The sequence below is a fragment of the Podarcis liolepis genome, assembly GCF_965112155.1.
Source record: "Podarcis liolepis genome assembly, chromosome: 1".
Taxonomy (NCBI): domain Eukaryota; kingdom Metazoa; phylum Chordata; class Lepidosauria; order Squamata; family Lacertidae; genus Podarcis; species Podarcis liolepis.
In genome coordinates this window covers 46728348-46747111 of record NC_139554.1, presented here as the reverse complement: position 1 = coordinate 46747111, position 18764 = coordinate 46728348, and the positions used below count along the sequence as shown (strand labels likewise).

Sequence of the window (18764 nt, the reverse complement as noted above, 5' to 3'; positions counted from 1 at the left end):
TGGGTTTATGAAGCAATTCTATATCCTCCCACCACGTGTTGCCTAGACATTGTTGACGTTCTCTTTGCAACACAGGGGTTTGTTTGGTTACTTATTGTTGTACCATGCTTTCCAATGACACTGAGTCTGTCAGCTGTCTCTCCCTTGATGCTTTCTCTTTCTCCTCTCCTCTCCCAATATTTCCCAGCTTCTCCCCTCTGCAGCCTCTGAACTGTGACCTTCTGCAAACCACTGTTGTAGATCTATACCAGGCATAGGTAAACATGGCCCTCCAGATGTTTTGAGACTACAGTTCCCATCATCCCTGACCACTGGTCCTGCTAGCTAGGGATCATGGTAGTCCCAAAACATCTGGAGGGCCGAGTTTGCCTATGCCTGATCTATAGTCTCCCTCTTCTCTAGGAAGTGCAGGAGGAGGGGGGCGGACTCCACCATTCTTCCCCTGACAATTCTGCATGGGTTGTGTTCAACTTACCTTTATTCAGAGTGGACACATTGAAATTAATAACCATGATTAACATGTCTCTTCAATCACAAATTACTCATTCCTTGGTGCATGCATTGAAATGTAAATTGAATGCGAGAAGGGTCTGTTGCTGTGGGACCCAGCACCCAACACTGGTGGATAAGTTCCTTTGTCCTTTTAAGAGACACCCTAATCCTGGAGACAGTTCAGTGATTTGTATGCTGTATGGTAGTCATCTGCTCTGGAGACTCTCAAGGAGCCTAATATGGATCCTTGGGCTTAGGCATGCTATCCAAGGCTTATGAACTTCAAATAAATGCTTATGTTTTGCAGTAGATCTAATCATTCTTAAGCATGGTATAGGTCTGGAGCCAAACTATAAGACACCAACTTTATACAATTATCTATTTTAAAAATGAGAAACTACTACCTGAGAGAAGAGGATATTTGAAAATTATATTCCATTTTAAAAATAGAATGTAAGTGGATTAACTTACTGCTCAGGATAATAAACATTGGACTACAACAATAAAGTGGTAGTCTAATAGTCATAACAGTTATTTTTCAGTTATTGTAAATGAGCAGTTAGCTTTCGCCTGCTGTCTTTTTTAATATGGAAATACCAGCTGAAATTGTTTGCACTGTTAATTAAAGGTTGCTATGCAATTATATGACTCTTCTAAGCTCCCCCCGCCATAAACGTGAGTTTTATGTTTGCCTAGCAACTAAAATCCAACATAGTCCGTTATCCCTTTTACCTTCTACATGGTTCTAACTACTGAGAGACTGTATTAGGGAATTTATTTCACCCCATTCTAGTTAAGACATAGTCTATAGCAGCTTTTGATAGCAAAATAATCACATAACAGTATTTTCTGCATAGGTCTAGTCATATATTTCAGTTTAGATGGAATAATGAAATAAATTTATAGTTACGTTATGAGTTCTTTTATGTTTATTTTTTATGTTCTACAAACAATGCCCTAATGTTACCAGCATTATTTCAGTCTTTTCTTATCTGAAAAGAAAATAAGCCAGGGATCCAGTGGATCATTAGTAATATTCCTCAAGCTTGATGACGACTGCTCACACAGCAATTGACTTCCCCTCACAGAGAAGGGTGGAAATGTAAAAATGTTATTTGCTGGATTAAGCCCCTTACTCATAAATCATGGACTTGTAAGCTATTCCTGTGTAGATGTTGCATACTGAGTAGTCACAGGCTTGTTGCTTGCCCAATCTGTCTTTTCTTAAACTTTGCTTTCAAGAAGATAAGTGCACAACATGACATTTCCAGTAACCTTTCAGAATTCATTTTTGGCTATTGTTCTCAGTGGAAGTGGAAATCTAACCAGCAGGGGTTTTCATTAATTGGCTATTCTAGTCTTAAAGGACCTCAATTAACCCAGCAGAAGACTGAAACTCTGTGTGTGAAGACATGTAAAGGAAAGAAAACAGTTGACAGGTAGCTGCATAAAGGGCTAATCCTTTGCCCTCCTGGAAGCATAGCAACATGACATTCTGATCTGTTCAGCCCTGCAGTGAGTTCCGCCAGTGCTCATCTAGGCTGTTTTTCAGTGTACTGGATCAACATGTAATTCCACTTTGGGTTCCACATTTCCCCTTCATCTTTGTATTGTTACTGGCCATCCCAAGCTTTGCTGAGCGGTGCATGAGATTCCAAGGTGTCTTGGAACTCTTTGGGGAAGATGAGGCATGGTGGAGTCTGCAGTGTCTTTTAAATATGATTTATTTACACCAGAAGCTTTCAATGGAGAGAGATTTCACAGCATTCGCATCTCAGAAAGAGCCCATCCTTCAAAGGGGAAGTCTGAGAGTGAGAGCCATGCTTGATTACTGCTTGAATCTAAGGCTGTAGCAAGACTATTGGCAAATCCTATTGGTGTTTCTCAACTTTCTGACTAGTTGCAGGACCTTAGCAAGACCTAGCAGAGTAAACGCAGAGTTCACGAAAGCAATTGGCAACTTGGCTGCAGACAGGATGGACGAAGCAGGAACCAGGAACTTGTAGTTAGGTGTTTATTATATCCACTGGACTATTTACAGGAACAGAACAGAACACAGAACTTTAGCTAACTCTCTCATACATGACTCACAACTCTCAACCTCCAACTCCTACACTGACACACTGAACCACTGAACTAACAGTTAGTAGGCCATTAATTATCACGCCCTTGAGAGAAATTGACCAATCATGGAGCTGTCTCCATGCCTCTGTATCACCAGGCAGACTTACTCCTTCACATGACCATTTGGTTGTCTGCCAAACCTTAATTGACTCTGTGTGAATAGCTGCACATATTCAGATTCCCAACAAAGACTTTATGAGGTGTTAATGCTGTGAGCCCCTCCACCGTTGGCTCAGGTGTATATACATATAAATAAACCATATATCACAGTCTCCACTGCCCCGCATTCCAAGGAAACGGACCCTGAGTAAGCACTTGGAACCCCTGGAATCTTAGATGGCTCAAAGATTCGCGTGGCATGCAACAATACATTTGCCAGCCTTTAAAGCACTGTTCTCCCCACCCCTGCTGTAAACACAATTAACTGGCTACCTCTTTGAGTGAAAGCATACCAGAGTAATATGCCCAATACTGCCTAATAAGCCTGCAACAGTGAGGAGGAATTTTAAATTAGGTCTCCAGATCTTTTGGTGCAGCTGCCTTTAAAAAAAAAAGGATGTAAATGCAAGACTTTTGCCAATTGCCTTAAAGAGAAGGAAAATGTACTGACATTATTAGGAATGATGAGCTTCAGAAATAAATGACGTTAGTATGCACAGGGTGTACCTTTTTCACCAATATGGTCTCTGTTTGTTTTTAGTAGGATGATTCCACAACTGCCACTGCTGGTCAAAAAAATAAAATAAATGCATCCCAGCATAAAGTTTTGCTGCTTCAGGATTAGCAAACACGTTTGCAAAACACACAATGTAAGTCCTCCAAATATCCCCATTCATAAAAGCAAATTGTCTTAGTAAAAAAAACCATTTGATTTTACAAACAAGACACTTGCATTGTGTCCAGTGGGGGTCACTCATTCAGAGAGGCAGTGAGAGAAAAAGAAGCAGGCAGGGAACAAACACTCTTGAGGCTGGCTGCATAGGTGTGGTCTTCTAAGGAAGCAGCTCTGAGCTGGCTCCTGTGTCTACCTACTAACAGACTTGGTAAGGTTAGAATCCGTGGCTGGATTGTCAGCACAAAATCAGGAGGGAGGGGGGAACTGGTCAACCAGAGCTAAGAGCCAGTAGCTCTGATAATTAAAAAAAAAATGACGGTCACATAGTTTTTCCTGCCTGGAGACAGATGGGTGGGACATCCTGGCTACAGCAATACTCTTGGATTGAGATTGGCTGAGTGGTGCAGAGAGCTGATAGGCCAGAGCATGGGAAACTGACAAAAATAGCTCCTCTCAGTTAAAATGGATTACAGAAGGATGTGTGGGATAAGAGTACAGCTTTGAGATCTTTTGCGGGGAGGGGGACAAAAATAATTTTACTTTGTAGGGCTGAGCCCTGTTGTTTTTTTTTAAAAAAACATATTTTTTATTAAAGATTTATTGGTTTACAAAAGTATGTGCAATGTCTCTTTTTTCAAGTTACATTTTCTAAAGAACAGTTTCATTTGTTGAGACATTAGTGTTACATTAGGAAGAAAAGGGGGAAAGAGGTGGAGGGGAGCATGGTGGGTGGGGTTAGGGTTGCTTCTGTTTTACTTAGTGTGTGTGTGCGGTTTTGTGTCAGCGTCACTTGTGCGGGTTCTCTTTAATATTTGCTTGTGTTTCTTTGGTTGTGAGAGAAGTTGGGGTTGGCCTAGGGTGTGGCTGTTTGTTTGTGATTGGCTGTGGTGAACTTTGTTTTCATGTGTGAGTGGGTGTTTTTGGATCAGGTTAGCCATATTGATCCGCTTTCACAGAATTACGATTCCAATCGATGCCCTCGGCAGTGTTGGATGGACGCTACGGCAAAGTACATTATGAAGATAGACTTTGTCTGTGTAACCCTGTAACCCTGTGTGGAGGACCTGTGCCACTATTTATGGGTGTGCCCGTTATATATAGACCCAAGAGACCGATTCATAAAACCCCTGTTTCCGAATGGAACTCACTTGAATAGGGTGGAAAGGGTGAAATAGCTGCTGAGCGATACTGATGACTTTGTAACTTATAAAGTAGCACTCTATACATTAGCAGGTAAGAAGATCAGGAGGAAAGAACTAGATAAAATAGCGGTCAACTGCAAAGAGGATTCGGATATATAATTTGACACATTTTACTAGAGAATCTTCTGCTATTCTATTTTATGCAACAAACCATCTTAGTAGTTGTGACCATGGTTTATACTGTATGTGTGGTGCCTGATGATTTTTATGGTTATTGCTGTTTTTCCTTTTGTTATTTTTCTGAATGATGCCATGGTCTATGGCTAGTGCAATAAAAGTCTATGATGATGATTCGTATGCTGTTGGCGGATTATTGTCGTTGTCTTGTTCGGCTGTGTATGTGATAAAGGGGAGCCATACTGGGGTGAAGGCATCTTCTCCTATTTGTCCCCATGTCAGATTCAGTTTATTGGCTAGTTTTTCCAATAAGGTTGTTTCCCATAATATTTGATACCATGGGCTGAGCCCTGGTTGTCTTACCATACCAGTGCCCATAAGTACTTCCTGCATTTGAGGGGGGGGGGTGTTCCTGCCTCTCCTATATATTTCCTAGGGAAATTATAACTCATGTAACAAACAGTAAGTGTAGTGACTAAGAGGCTGAGCAATGAACAAGGAATTTAGTAATCTGAGTATCCCCTCTTGCATGAAAACTCAACAGCTGCCCTTAGGCAAACCACTTTCTCTGCTCCTCAGCTTGTCATCTGCAATATGGAGATAATAATACTGACCTAACTTACTGGGCTATTGTAGTAAGTACAATATAATTTATGTGGAGTACTCGGAACACACACACACACACTGTATATATGCTAAGTCTTATTAACAGTATTATCACCAACGGTATACTAACAACAGCACTTGCATCAATTACATTATTCCCCCAGCTGAAGTGCATCAGCTGTTAAGGTGGCTGGGGCTCCTTACAGGTGAGACGCCTGCGGCAATTATCCACCTCATTGCTCGCCCACCCACAAAGCTTGCCAAAGTGACATATGCTTAAAAGAAATGCAAAGGAATGATTTAGGGCTCCTGAACTTGGTGATACAGTCTAGGTTCAAAGCTCTTCCTCCAAGAAGTAAGGAGCAGAAGGGACTAAAGATTGAGCCAGGCTGTTAGCAAAGGTGCCAGAGCAACTCACAGAAACCGCTGATCTTTGTTGCAAACATGCTTCCTTATAGGAATAACACACTTGAGCTGGTCTATGGAGGGTATTCCCTTACCTGAGCTTTTGCTCATGGGTACACTGTCCCAACACTCACAATTAATTCTATAACAGGAAACTCTGTCCAGTTATCATTTGCACCAGGCAAAAACACTCCTCTCCTCCCGACCTTTGGCTAATTAGGCAATCTATAGCCTTTTAAAATGTGTTGGGGCAGGGAGTGTTATCATTTTGTTTGTTACTATGTCTTTTTATAATGCCCTGTGAACCTTGGACGAAGGGCAGTATAGAAAGTTAATAATAAATCCTGTTTGCATTAAGCTGCCGTTTGCAGGATAATGTCCCTACATCTTCCCAGCACGGTGATCCTTGATTAAAGGACTATACAGTGGTACCTCAGGTTAAGAACTTAATTTGTTCTGGAGGTCTGTTCTTAACCTGAAACTGTTCTTAACCTGAAGCACCACTTTAGCCACTGGGGCCTCCCACTGCCGATGCGCTGCTGGCACACAATTTCTGTTCTCATCCTGAAGCAAAGTTCTTAACCCGAGGTGCTATTTCTGGGTTAGCGGGGTCTGTAGCCTGAAGCATCTGTAACCTAAGGTACAAGAGTAAGCACCCCTTGTCACAAAATGGACTACAACTCTCATCATCCAGACTGGCTGGGGCAGATGGGATTTGGAGTCCACGCACAGCTACAGGGCCTCAGGTGCCTCATCCCTGCAAAAAGAAAAAAGGGGGGAAAGTAATTGAGATACATAGGAATGTGGCAAGCAGATGCCCGAGGCTGGAAGACAGACCATCGTCCGGGGTGGCTCACCGCCCCGAAGAAAGTTTCGAAAGGCGGGGCGGGCGCTCATCAGTCACTGCCGGGAAGAGCAGCAGCTCAGCGGCCGGACTTTCCAGCGGGACTACCAGGAGCAAGTATACGCAGGGCTGCCCTGTCGCCATGGCAACAGAGACGCTTCCCTGTGTTCTCGCAGGAGCACGCAACCTCGCGAGATGAGGGAGGGAGGCTTCGGGCGTCTGCAGCCTCTCTCCGAAAATATAACCGAGTTCGTTCATTCCTTCTAGTCTGATGAATCCAGTTCTGAGTGGAAACCCACGTTAGTCTTCAAAAAAAAATTCTGCAGGCTTCGGAAACATCCCCCTTCGGGGGCCTGGGGAAGTGGGGTGCCTCTGCAAGGGTCACTTTCGGCACAGGTGTAAAATCAACAGGGGATGTAGCCTCAGAAGCCCCGTTTTGCAGCCTCCGGGGAAAACGGGGGTGCAATCCCAACCGTCTCTGTTGGGATTGCACCCCCACATCTCCCAGCTTCTGGATCTGCCTCAACTAAGGAGTGACTATGAAAGTGCGGTTTTGCCCATCACACTATAACCCTCAATGTTTGTTCAGCGTTGGCAGCTAAAACTCTGCGGTTGCACTGATCAAAAGACCCGTTTCAGCGGCCCATGCGAGGTGGGTGGCTGTGTCTCCGGGAAACTAAGTTGCAATCCTAACACCTCTTACTCCTGAGTAAGTCTCATAGATGTGGTTAGGATCGCAGCCGTGTGTGTGTCTTCCGTATTTCGACCCCAACCTTGGGGCAAAGCGGCAAAATAATTAAAAACCAAAAAATGGCCGAAACTCAAAACATTGCTTTATTTAACAAATTAAAAAAAAGGCATTCCTCTGGGAGGTATTCCCTTGGTGGCCTTCTTCCGGTAGGAACTTCTGTCGTCTCACGGATGAAACCTTTCCCAGCTTTAGCCCACCACTGCTGTGCATCGGGGCCAACAACAACTGAAACGCGGGGAAAATACGACGCGGGCTCCGAGCTGCCAACTCAGGGCCGAAAGGAGCGACGTCTGTAATGCCTGCGCTTCTGGGTGCTTTGCTGCATTCCCAACGCAGCCCGGGAAACACGCCGTTGCCGAGCAGAGCCCTGGCTTGTGGCGGGGGGGGGGTCCGTCCAGCCGCTCGCCTGCTTCGCTTGGGGGCGAGCTAGGGAACGCGCTGAGCAGCCGGGGCGCCGCTCTTCGCCTCGGCGGCTCCTCGTCTCGGCGCGGAGGGAGAGGCAGAGCCAGCTAAACGCGCGCAGGGTGGTGGGGATTTGTCTGCGGCCTCGCCGCAAGGGCCGCCGGTCCATGGGCAGCCGAGCGGCGGGTGCGCGCGCGCGCGACCCCGGGGCCCGGACGTAAGATGGCGGCGGCGTTGGCGGGGGGTGGGGGGAGGAGGAGAAGGCGGAGGAGGGGGTGGCGGCTCCTGTGGCTGTCGCGAGGCTCGGGCTGTGGAAGCGGCGGGCAGCTGTGGCCGGGCTCGCAGGGCGGATAGAGCGAGCGGGGGCTCGAGCCTGGAGGGACCCGGGCCAGGGCGCCATGGGCTCCCAGGTGCTGCAGATTCTGCGCCAGGGGGTGTGGGCGGCTCTGAGCGGCGGCTGGTACCAGGACCCGCACCAGGGCGCCGGGGTCAACGCGCTGCACCTCTACCTGTGGCTCTTCCTGCTCGGCTTCCCCTTCACGCTGTACATGGTGAGTGAGGGGCCCGGCCTAACTCTCCTCGGTCCCTGCCTCTTCCCTTCGGGGGGGGGGTCTCCCTTCCCAGCCGGACTGCGCTGGCTAGCTGCCGCCCGACCCCCCTCAGCCGCTCTCTCCCCTTCATCCCGCGTTTCCACTTTATTTCCGAGGCTTTTTCTGCGAGGCGGAGGGTGGTTCTGTTCCACAGGTACCGCTGCCAGTCCGTTCCGATGGAGCGCTTGCATCTGGCGCGCCTGGAAATGTGAAATCGGCCGAACGGGGAGGCTGCTTCTCCTGCCACTTAAAAACGTAAACAGAAAATGAGTAATGGAAATGTGACATCTGGCCCGTCGGGTGTAATGGCTCTTTGGTGGTTTCTCCCTTTTTTTTTTGGTTTTGGTTTTAATATACTGTAAGGGTTGATCCGCTGGTTTGTTGCGCTTTATGCGCAACAGAATTTATGCACAAAAAGTGCTTTGTGTAAGTGTGGAGGTGATGCTCCGTCTCTTGTGTAAATAGTAGTGGGTGGCAGTTTTACACGTGGGATCCTCTTGCTGTGTGTCTTGTGCCCTCTGAATCCTCTACTGGCTGCAGCTTCTCAACATGTGTACACTGCCCTGCACGCAGCAGCAGAGAAAGGCCTGTGCATAAATCACACCATTGCACATCTTTGCTGTGATTGCTATCGTTGCGGTCCCTAAAAGTACAGAAACAGCTGGAAGGGAAATGTTACTGCTAATGTTGCAAAATATATCTGTGAGGTCGGGTAGAAGATTTTCTCTCTTGCACAGAGAATACCACAGCTGGAGTTCTGATAAGTACCCGAAGGTTCAGGCCCTGGCTACTCTTTTTATCTTTGGTTGTGCTGATGTCTGTTGCTAAGTTTAACTTGTATAAATGTGAGTTAAAGGCTGAAGTATAGAATGCATTTATGTATGCCTTTGGTGGAATGTTGTCCTGGTAATAACAAGTATAGGAACACATGTCTTTCTTCTAATGTGGAGGGTCAGCACTTAACTATTGGGATAGGACAAAGATTGCACACAATTCTGAAAAGCTACAGCACTTTCTGCTAGTATGGTTTAAATTTGGAGCCATAACTTTTCAGATGTTTTTGGATTGCAACTCTTAGCCACTGGTCAGGGATGATGGGAATCATACTTGAGCAATATCTGGAGGGCCACAGTTTCCCTTCCCCATGTATACTGTGAGTTAATACGTGGGATGAATTATGTGGGATAGCAGTGAATCAAATTCTCTTGCCATTTGATATTATATACATATTAAATTACTATCAACTTGGGTCCAGTCATATTAGCTTGTAGGCTATCTGTACAATGTCTGTCAAATCCATGGATGTGCAATAAATTTGACAAGTGCAGAGTTTGAGACTCTGCTGCCCAGTCCTGGCCCAGCTCCTTTGTCCCTTTATTCTACCTTAAGGCACCTGCCTCCATGATGTATGTTGCTAGTATGCAGGATGTTTCTGAGAATCTTTTTTTCTAAATGCTTGCCTGCTGACATAATGACACTAACATTCTGGTGCCACTTTTGGTAATATAGCTTTCAGGATCCAAAATAATTAACTGAGAGTGTTGTGGAGTAGAATGGGGAAATGGGCACCTCTAGCTAGGGCATTCATATAGTGATATTATTTCACCCCCACTTCCATCGATGACTTTATTTTGCCTACTATGCAAGAGAATAATTTTTTTGTCAGTGTGGTGTTGCTGTGGCAACCAGACACTGATCACATTTCATTCCTGGTAAATTCAAGTAAACATACAAGGCAAAAGCTGACTTGTAAAAGATGTATGTGTGGTTCATCAAATGAGACTCCAGGGAGAACCCTGCATGAGCTTGCAACTATAGGAGTGAAGAGCTCAGTGCAAGTGTCTACTTGTTTCATTAGCAATTACTGCAGTTTGACAGGAGAGTAAACTCCTTGCAATTAAAAAAAGTATTGGGAAAGACTCCATGGCTATGGTTACATTTCTGAACTTCAGTCTTCTTGGCTTATTTCTTGTTATCACGCGTGTGGGGGAGGCTTTATCACATGATTGAAAGCAATATATTATTGGCAAGGAAATGGGAGACAGTGACAGCTCATGGCTTTCTATCCGAAGCTGTAATGTGTAATAGATGAGCAATCATAGTTTGCTTATGACTAAACATTTTCTAGCAAAAGCCATTTCTGAAAGTTGCCTTATCAGGCAAGTTGTCTTTCTGAAGGATAGCCAAGTGTAACTGGGATCCAGTACTCTTTTGTTTCTCTGGTAATATTACAGACCATTAGAAATCAAACTGGCATATTTGGAATATGTTTTGGGTTGATTTGTACATAATTTGATACATGTATTAGCCTCAGTATGTGCCCACTTGCAGTTAACTTGTGCCTGTTGTGTGTCTACATCTAAAAACTTTGTAGTAGCATAGTCGATGTGGGAAGGCTAGATGAGTGATACAAACATGCTGAAGCAATTGCACATCTGTTTTGTCAACCTTTGTACTTAACCACTCAAGACACAGGCTCACTTTGTGGTTGTGAGGGTTTACTGGTGTTGGGTGATCCTTAAGGAACTTTTGTGCGGCCTCCACACTCTTCTTAGCACCTCCCAGACTTAATGCTTCTTTAAAATGTGTTCTTTCTAGTTCTAGTGGAGAGAAGCATGAACCTCTAGAGTGGCATTTTGAAAGGCCTAATTAAGGGGAAAAGGAAGAACTCCAAATGTGCTGTGTTTCTAAACCAACAGTTTCAGTGTGGTCATGGTTTAAGGGATGATATCATGAGCACGAGCATTTTGCAGTGACAGTGTTTCGATTTCTTTTTTAGCCTTTTATATAGCAAGAAGACATGTATCAGCTGTTGCTGGCTCATTGCCCACTTTGTAAATGCAAATTGTTCTTGGTGCCTCAGTAGGAAATGCAAAAGATGTTGTCTGCCCTTCTCTTAAAACCTATTGTACATCATTGGAGAATGCTAACCCAAGCTACTGTGACTGTAGGAAGCTGCCTTACACCATTAGATCATTGGTCTGTCTAGCTCAGTGGCTCTCCAGGGTTTTATATAGGGGTCTCTCCCAGCAAAGCATGTGTTCTACCCCTGAGCTTCAGTACACTGCCCCGAACTGGAGTCTGCATGGGTAGGATATAGTTTGTAAAGGCCTGCTTTGCCAGGAGAAAAATATACAAGGTGATGGAATCGAGTTGACATTTCAGAGCTGTTGCTGGAGCAATGACTGTTTTAGAATCCTCTTTCTTCAGATGCATAAGAATAATTATTGTTAGTCTCTTGTGCTTACAAATAAGGAAAAAGCAGGAAAATGATAATCTATTAGATTCTTTGGGGGGAAATAATTGTTGAATTGCCTTGGATGGTAACAGGAAATATATAGATATAGATCAAATTAGTTGTAAGTTAAATGGTTTGAATCATTATTGTCTGTTTTAACTTTTTCATATTTTGCCATGTGTGTAGTCTAGACATATTTTAAATAGATAGAACCACTGTGGTCATCTCATTCCTTACTTTTTGAAGTGCTGTTTACTGTAGGCATTCTGGAGCTGTGCCCTTGAAGCAGTTGCACAATACAGAAATATTTACAGCACATTTTTGAGGTAACTGGAGTCGTTTAGGATGTGGTTTGTGACTGTGTACAGGATTAGTTAGCTTCAGAATTACAGTTTCTCATTTTTCAAGCACATTTCAGGGTAAATCCCCCTGCCCCAGTTGGCACAGTGGCATAGACCAATAGCAAGGGTTGGTGTGGGTTTATTACAGCCCAGGCTCTGTCTTATTTGTAATAGACCCTTCCCACTATGATCGACAGTTTTAGCCATGCCTGTCTTTTGCCGTAAAGCCCTACTGCATTGCTTATTGAGGGGCAGAATGAATGGGGCTAACTGCTGTACATGGGTGTGGCTATGTTGGCTGTTGCATAAGAAATATCCAGATGTGTGCCAGGAAGTGTTTCACCATTGTTGGTGTTTCAATTTGAGTCCTAAGCTTACGTATTTTTTCTTTCAAAAAGGGAGTTGTAGGGGGCAACCCTTTAGAAGGAACAGTAGTAGGAACAATTTAGAGAATTCAGTACGCTCACCTGAAGTTTAGCTCACTTTGATTTGATTTAATATTTGCATTCCACTTTTCCAACAACAAATTTTTGCGCTCAAAGTGGCTCGCAGTAATCACAATAGCATGAGGAAAAACAGACTTCCATAATTGGGTGTAGATTCTGTTAATAATATGAAAAGCCTGAAAAAGTGTACAAAGGTGACTAAAGATTTTTATACTTGATTGAAGAGCTTTGTCTGCATTATGAATTGATTGTGTGTCAGTGATGAATAGAATCTTACCTGTGTCCTAGTAGCAGTTCCTATTATGCAAATATGTGGGAACCAGTGTACTGCTGTCAGCAGTTGTATAGCTGCATTGTACAGGTTACTTTGCTTCAAAGAATGACAAACGTTCCTGTAGAGTCATAATGTCACACATGGAGATGTATTGGTACAGAAATTCTTAATTAATCCCTAACTTGGCTGTCTTCGTTGCCATGTGCGGGCTGAGCAATTCTCAGTTTGTGTCCTCCCATGTTTCCCCCACCCCCCACCTGCTCATTTGCTACTGTTGGCCTTCCATATGAAGCAAAATGTGTGTGTGTGTGTGTGTGTGTGTATACTGAGCCAGTTTTGTTTTGTTGGTTTGGTGTTTGCTTAGGGCTTTTTATGTGCCTTTACATAAGTGCACAAAATGCTGCATTAGTTCTGTACATTTCTGTAAGTCTAAAAAAGTTTTTGAAAGGACTATATTTGGAAGTGGCAGACAAGCAGAACTCTTGTCAACAGAGTGGTAAAAGGAAATTGCATCATGAAAGCCTGGAGGTACATTGTCGGTGTAGGGATAGATCTTTGCTATGCTAACATAAGGTTTGCTTTGAGTTCTGCCACACAAAGAAATGCGCAGACCCTTAATGGGCATGTTAAAGCTTCTCCAAACTGTCTTATAAAAAGCCTAATAAATAACTCTGATATTTAGCACACACAAATGTGTTATGTTTAGAAATGCTGGTTGTGTTTTCCCTCCCCCATTGTCCATTTCACATCAGCTGTTGACTTGTTCCCAGGCTACACAGACATAATGATGTAAACACACACACACACAGAGAGAGAGAGAGAGAGAGAGAGAGAGAGAATTCAGTTTACAGTACTTTAAATTTGGATGCAGACAGAGGAAGGGAGTTGGCAGGGCATGAGAGGAAATTGTGGTGTAAAACTGGGAAAGAATAAAAATATGTAGGGAAAGTAGAGGATCTCTATTAACGCAGAACTTAATTTGCAGGTTTAAATGGCTGAAGTGGCAAACCGAAAATAAGAGTCTTTTGGGGACAGCCATCTTATCTCCTCAAGAATGTCCCTGGGAATGATGCTACCTTATGACGTGGGGTCATTCCCAAGGGCATTCTGTTCCAGGAACGTGGCTGGAGCAGCTGCACCACTGCTTGAAGCAACAGCAAGGCTTTTATTAAAGTGAGAAGAGAGATCTCTTGGTGTATTTAAGGCAGACTTCCCCAGCCAGGTGTTTTGGACCCCAGCCAGCATGGCCAGTGATCAGGGCTGATGGGAGTTGTAGTCTGGAGGACACCAGGTTGGGAAAAGCTGGTTTCAGGGTAGCATCATAAGATTAAAAATTCACCCTAAATTGCCAATTGTTCCTTCCAGTTTTGAAAGGGATATTCAGTCCAGAACTAGTAAAAAAACAGGGGGGGGGAGCTTTATGTTTGTTTTTGGTGTATAATTCAAATTGCTAGGTGTTTCTGATAGAAAAGTGTGGTACAAATAAAATAACAGTAAAAGCACAGTACAAATATATCTTGCATAGGGTTATGATCTGGGGATGGTTTGCATATGCAAAAACGCTTATACTTGAATCATCCCTGTGTGAACATCGTTACCTTTCTGGAGCCAGTGCGGTGATTGGGCCTTGCCCCCCCCCCGCCCCCGCCCCCAAGCAAAGGAGACATCTCACAAAAGCACTCCAGAGTGCAATAAGCAGTGCATTCCATGCATTTAATATGTGTGATTCCAAACAACTGGCCTTCAACCATGTAAGGTTGAAATCACATTCAATGTGTGTAAGAGGTGATTGTAGTAATAATAGTCTGCCATTGTTTCCTGGAAAGCCCTATATGCAGCTTGGTACCCAGGCATTTAAAGAACCATCTTTTCTCATGTGAAACCTGCAGTTCATCAGGGGCTGCTTTAAAGGTTCCCTTCCCCTCTTTGGAGGTTTGATGGGTGGTGAACAAGGAGAAGGCCTGGTCTGGCCATGGAATAACTTCCCAGAGATGCTTGCAGGGCACTTGCTTTGTTTGCTTTGAAATTATTTGAATAAAGCTTTTTATCTGAGCATCGATACTGATTTTATTTTATATATAATAAATTGGTAATTGGTAAATCTTTAAGGTGCCATGTTTCCAGCAAAATACTAATACAGTGATCCCTTTGGAAACTGATTTTATTGTTGCTTCTGATGTTGGATTGCTGTTTGTGTTCTTCATATAATGTTTTTTCTTGTGCTTTCTTGAGTTTTATTGATAATTTGGAATTAAACTTGGCTAAGGAATAACCAATAACAAATATTGTGACAGAGGGAGAGTCTTTTAATTTTTTCCACACCAGCACATAATTTTATAAACCTGTAACACATTTTCCCTAGCTCATATTTCTTAAAACTAAACACCCATAAATATTTCATAGAATCATAGAATCATAGAGTTGGAAGAGACCACAAGGGCCATCGAGTCCAACCCCCTGCCAAGCATCAGAGCACTCCTGACATATGGTTGTTAAGCCTCTGCTTAAAGACCTCCAAAGAAGGAGACTCCACCACACCCCTTGGCAGCAAATTCCACTGTCGGACAGCTCTTACTGTCAGGAAGTTCTTCCTAATGTTTAGGTGGAATCTTCTTTCTTGTAGTTTGGATCCATTGCTCCGTGTCCGCTTCTCTGGAGTAGCAGAAAACAACCTTTCTCCCTCCTCTATGTGACATCCTTTTATATATTTGAACATGGCTATCATATCACCCCTTAACCTCCTCTTCTCCAGGCTAAACATGCCCAGCTCCCTTTGCCGTTCCTCATAAGGCATCGTTTCCAGGCCTTTGACCATTTTGGTTGCCCTCCTCTGGACGCGTTCCAGTTTGTAAGTGTCCTTCTTGAACTGTGGTGCCCAGAACTGGACACAGTACTCCAGGTGAGGTCTGACCAGAGCATCTGTAGTGTCCCATAGATTGGCAACCTGAATTGTGCACGTTATTCCCAGTGTGATGCTGCCATGCATTTATGTCACTGTGTTATGATAGTGGCAGCTTTATTTCCAGTTGTGTTCCTAGTACTGTACGACGTTTGCCTTTTCACCTCCTCAGCATTTTTAGCTGATGTCTTTAGTGAACTGTTCACTCTTGTTCCAAAGATCTTACTTGAGTAGCCATAACCAGCAACTTTTCCTTTCTCTCCCCTTTCAACTAACTCCCTCATCTTTAAAAGATTTCTTTTTCTTCAAAGAAGAAACTATGTAACTATGTTACTATGTCGAATGTCCAGACAATTTTCTTTTCACATATATGTTGAATTTGTTACTGTCATGGGCCACTGTTTATCTGTATAAAACCCATCTTTAATCAGGTCTGATGAGTATTAAACTGGGTCAAAACCCCTCTTGTCAGGTCTATGACAAACACTTTTTCTCGAAGGTAAACTCGAGGGGTCTCTGATATACAGTGCTCCAAAAATAATTTAAAAAACAGAGATCAAACATTCAATTCTTAGACTCTGGGCTGAATAAATATTTTGGATTCCTAAGCATCCTGGCAACGACATACATGGGCTTTAAAAAAAATCCATGGCAACTTCGGTTTGACAACTTCAGTTTTGTTTATGAGCACTCTGAGGAACCTTTACCGTGTTGATTTGCATAATTAAAGGAGTTGCTGCATTTAAGTAGATATATCTCTGGGGGTGTTGAGGCAATTGGGTATTGCAGTGTTGTTTTCATCACCATGGTGCTTTAGGGCGGGGAGCGCTCAAGCTTGATCCAGTCTGGCAAGGTGAAGATGTTTCAATACGTTATAAGGGGTCAGTCCTCCTAAGTCAGGGAAAGGGTTAATATGCAGGGGAGTCTAAGACTCAGAGCATTAAATTACTGGCGTGGTAAAGAGGTTGAATTATTAGTTACACATTTTAAAATGAAGGTTTAAGTCAAGGTACTCTTTGTGAATGAGAGATTGATGGCTGTTGGTGAAATCTCAATACAGAACATTAATCTATTAATAATAGATTTGCCAGAGCAATCTTGTTTACCAAAGAACTGATTCGCATGGCATGTTCAAGGCTTATGAGTAGCTTATATGGAAGTGCCTTTAAGCTTCACTTACTGGTGTGTCAACAGTATCCTTTTTGGAGTGATGCAACTGGAACTCTAAACCAGGGGTCAGCAAACTACGGTTCCCGGGCCGGATCAGGCCCACCTGGGTCCTAAATCTGGCTCGCACCATGAAGCTGGAACTCACCGTGAAGCTGAGACTCCTGGTGATGGCGATGGGAGGAAGAAGCCGAGCGGCGGTGTCTCTGCCAAAAACACCGTGCCTGGTTTACTTCAGCGGAGTCATCCCCGTGCTGCGCTGAGGTAAACCAGGTGCGGTGTTTGATTGGCAGAGCCTCCGCCGCTCAGCCTCTTCCTCCCACCGCCATCACCGCTGCCCTGGTGCTCCTATGGGCCAGAAAGTGGAGCGGACGAACTCGCTCTGCCTATCCGCTTCACGAAAAGCAGCAGCAGTAGCAGCAGCAGCGGTGGTGGTGCGCAGCCCCTGGGAAGGTAAGCGCAGCACCTTCTTTCTCTAGGCGGGGAGGAAGCCCGTTTTGTGCCACCGCAGCCAGCCCTTCGGCAAATGAGGCAGGGGGCAAACTGAGAAGGCGGGTGGGGTGGGGAGGAGGACTACTTGCCCCCCTCGCAGTGTGCATTGGAATTCGTTGTTTTTTTAAAAAAATAAAAAATATATATAGCCCAGCCCTCCACAAGGTCTGAGGGACAGTGGACCGGCCCCCTGCGGAAAAAGCTTGCTGACCCCTGCTCTAAACAGTATTCCCAGTGTGGCCACACCATAGATTCGTATAATGTTATTATAATATTGGCAGTTTTATATTCAGTCCTTTGTCTAATGATCTCCAATAAGGGATTTTCCTCTTTCGCAGCTGTCACACACTGGGTCAACCCCAGCATTCAAAACTCCCATTGTTATAGGCGTGGTTTGCAACAGGGAATTTCTTTAATGCGAGCAGTTTCTGAGCTTTGGGCGCAGTATTGCGCCCAAGATTTGAGATTAAAACTGCCTTTGCTAGAAGGAAAGGAGGACCTTTTTTCTGCCTCCTCACTTCCAGCCACTCTCTCAAGACTGGAGAAGAAACCCTCGTAAGAATATTAGGAGGGCGGGCAGGAGAAGTATGGCCTTTTTTGCAGTCTTCAGACCACATGAAAAATGAACATAAGATTTTAGCCGCAGTTTATTATTTTTCAGCTTTGTATTCTTGTTATAAAAAAAGTGTGCCGGCCCTAGACACTCCATTGTGGTGCCCGTAACCTAGGTTTAAGGTCCTAGCTTTCTTATCTCAGTTTCTAACACCGGTCAACCCTGAACAATTTGGTATCATCAGCAAACTTGGCTACCTCACTGCTCATCTAATGATGGATCATTTAACTGCGGAACAGTCTCCCTCGGGAGATAGTGGACTCTCCTTCCTTGGAGGTTTTTAAGTAGCGATTGGATGGCCATCTGTCAAGAATGCTTTAGCTGAGTTTCCTGCAATGCAGGGGGCTGAACTAGATGACCCTCAGAGTCCCTTCCAACTAGTAAGATTCTAGATTCTATGAGCAATGTCAATCTCTGGGCAGCTCCACATTCTCTACACCTGTAGATATGTTACATATTTCTACACCACTTGATTTTTAAAAACTTCAAAGTGGTTTACAAAAGATAAAACAGTGAACAGTAGTTATGTTGAACAAATTTCAGTAATGTTTCCCCCCCCCCCATTGCAACATGGACATCTTTTTATTTGCAACATAGTATTGTTTAAAATATAATCACGGAAACTTATTCTCTCCAGTTTCTGCAGAGCACTAACATTTTTATTATTCAATTAAAATATTATTTATTATAAAGACATCTGAAGGCAGCCCTGTTTAGCGAAGTTTTTAATGTTTAATGCTGTATTGTGTTTTTAATATTTGGAAACCCAGCCAGATGGGCAGGATTTATTATTATTATTATTATTATTATTATTATTATTATTATTATTATTCTCTTCATACCTTGCATGAATCTCCTGAATTGTCTGACTCATTTCTAGGCTTTCTAGCCTGTAAATTTGAAGGTACCTAACAGTAATTTGGGTG

General features: G+C 43.8%; 1 protein-coding gene and 1 long non-coding RNA gene across 2 annotated transcripts in view; one reads left to right on the top strand and one right to left on the bottom strand.

Annotated features, from left to right (window-relative positions):
- Positions 1–2492: 2492 nt before the first annotated feature.
- LOC310710730 lies at positions 2493–6744 on the bottom strand. Its single transcript, XR_014528223.1, has 2 exons — positions 6426–6744; positions 2493–6199 (listed from the first exon to the last, which is right to left on the bottom strand). It is a non-coding gene; the product is annotated as an uncharacterized lncRNA (long non-coding RNA).
- A 1218-nt stretch (positions 6745–7962) lies between these two features.
- Positions 7963–18764, top strand: part of PCNX1 (pecanex 1) — a 77424-nt gene continuing 66622 nt past the window's right edge. The window contains 1 exon segment of the mRNA XM_083512426.1: positions 7963–8329. Within this exon segment, the coding sequence (XP_083368552.1) occupies positions 8177–8329 (153 nt within the window). The 5' untranslated portion in view covers positions 7963–8176.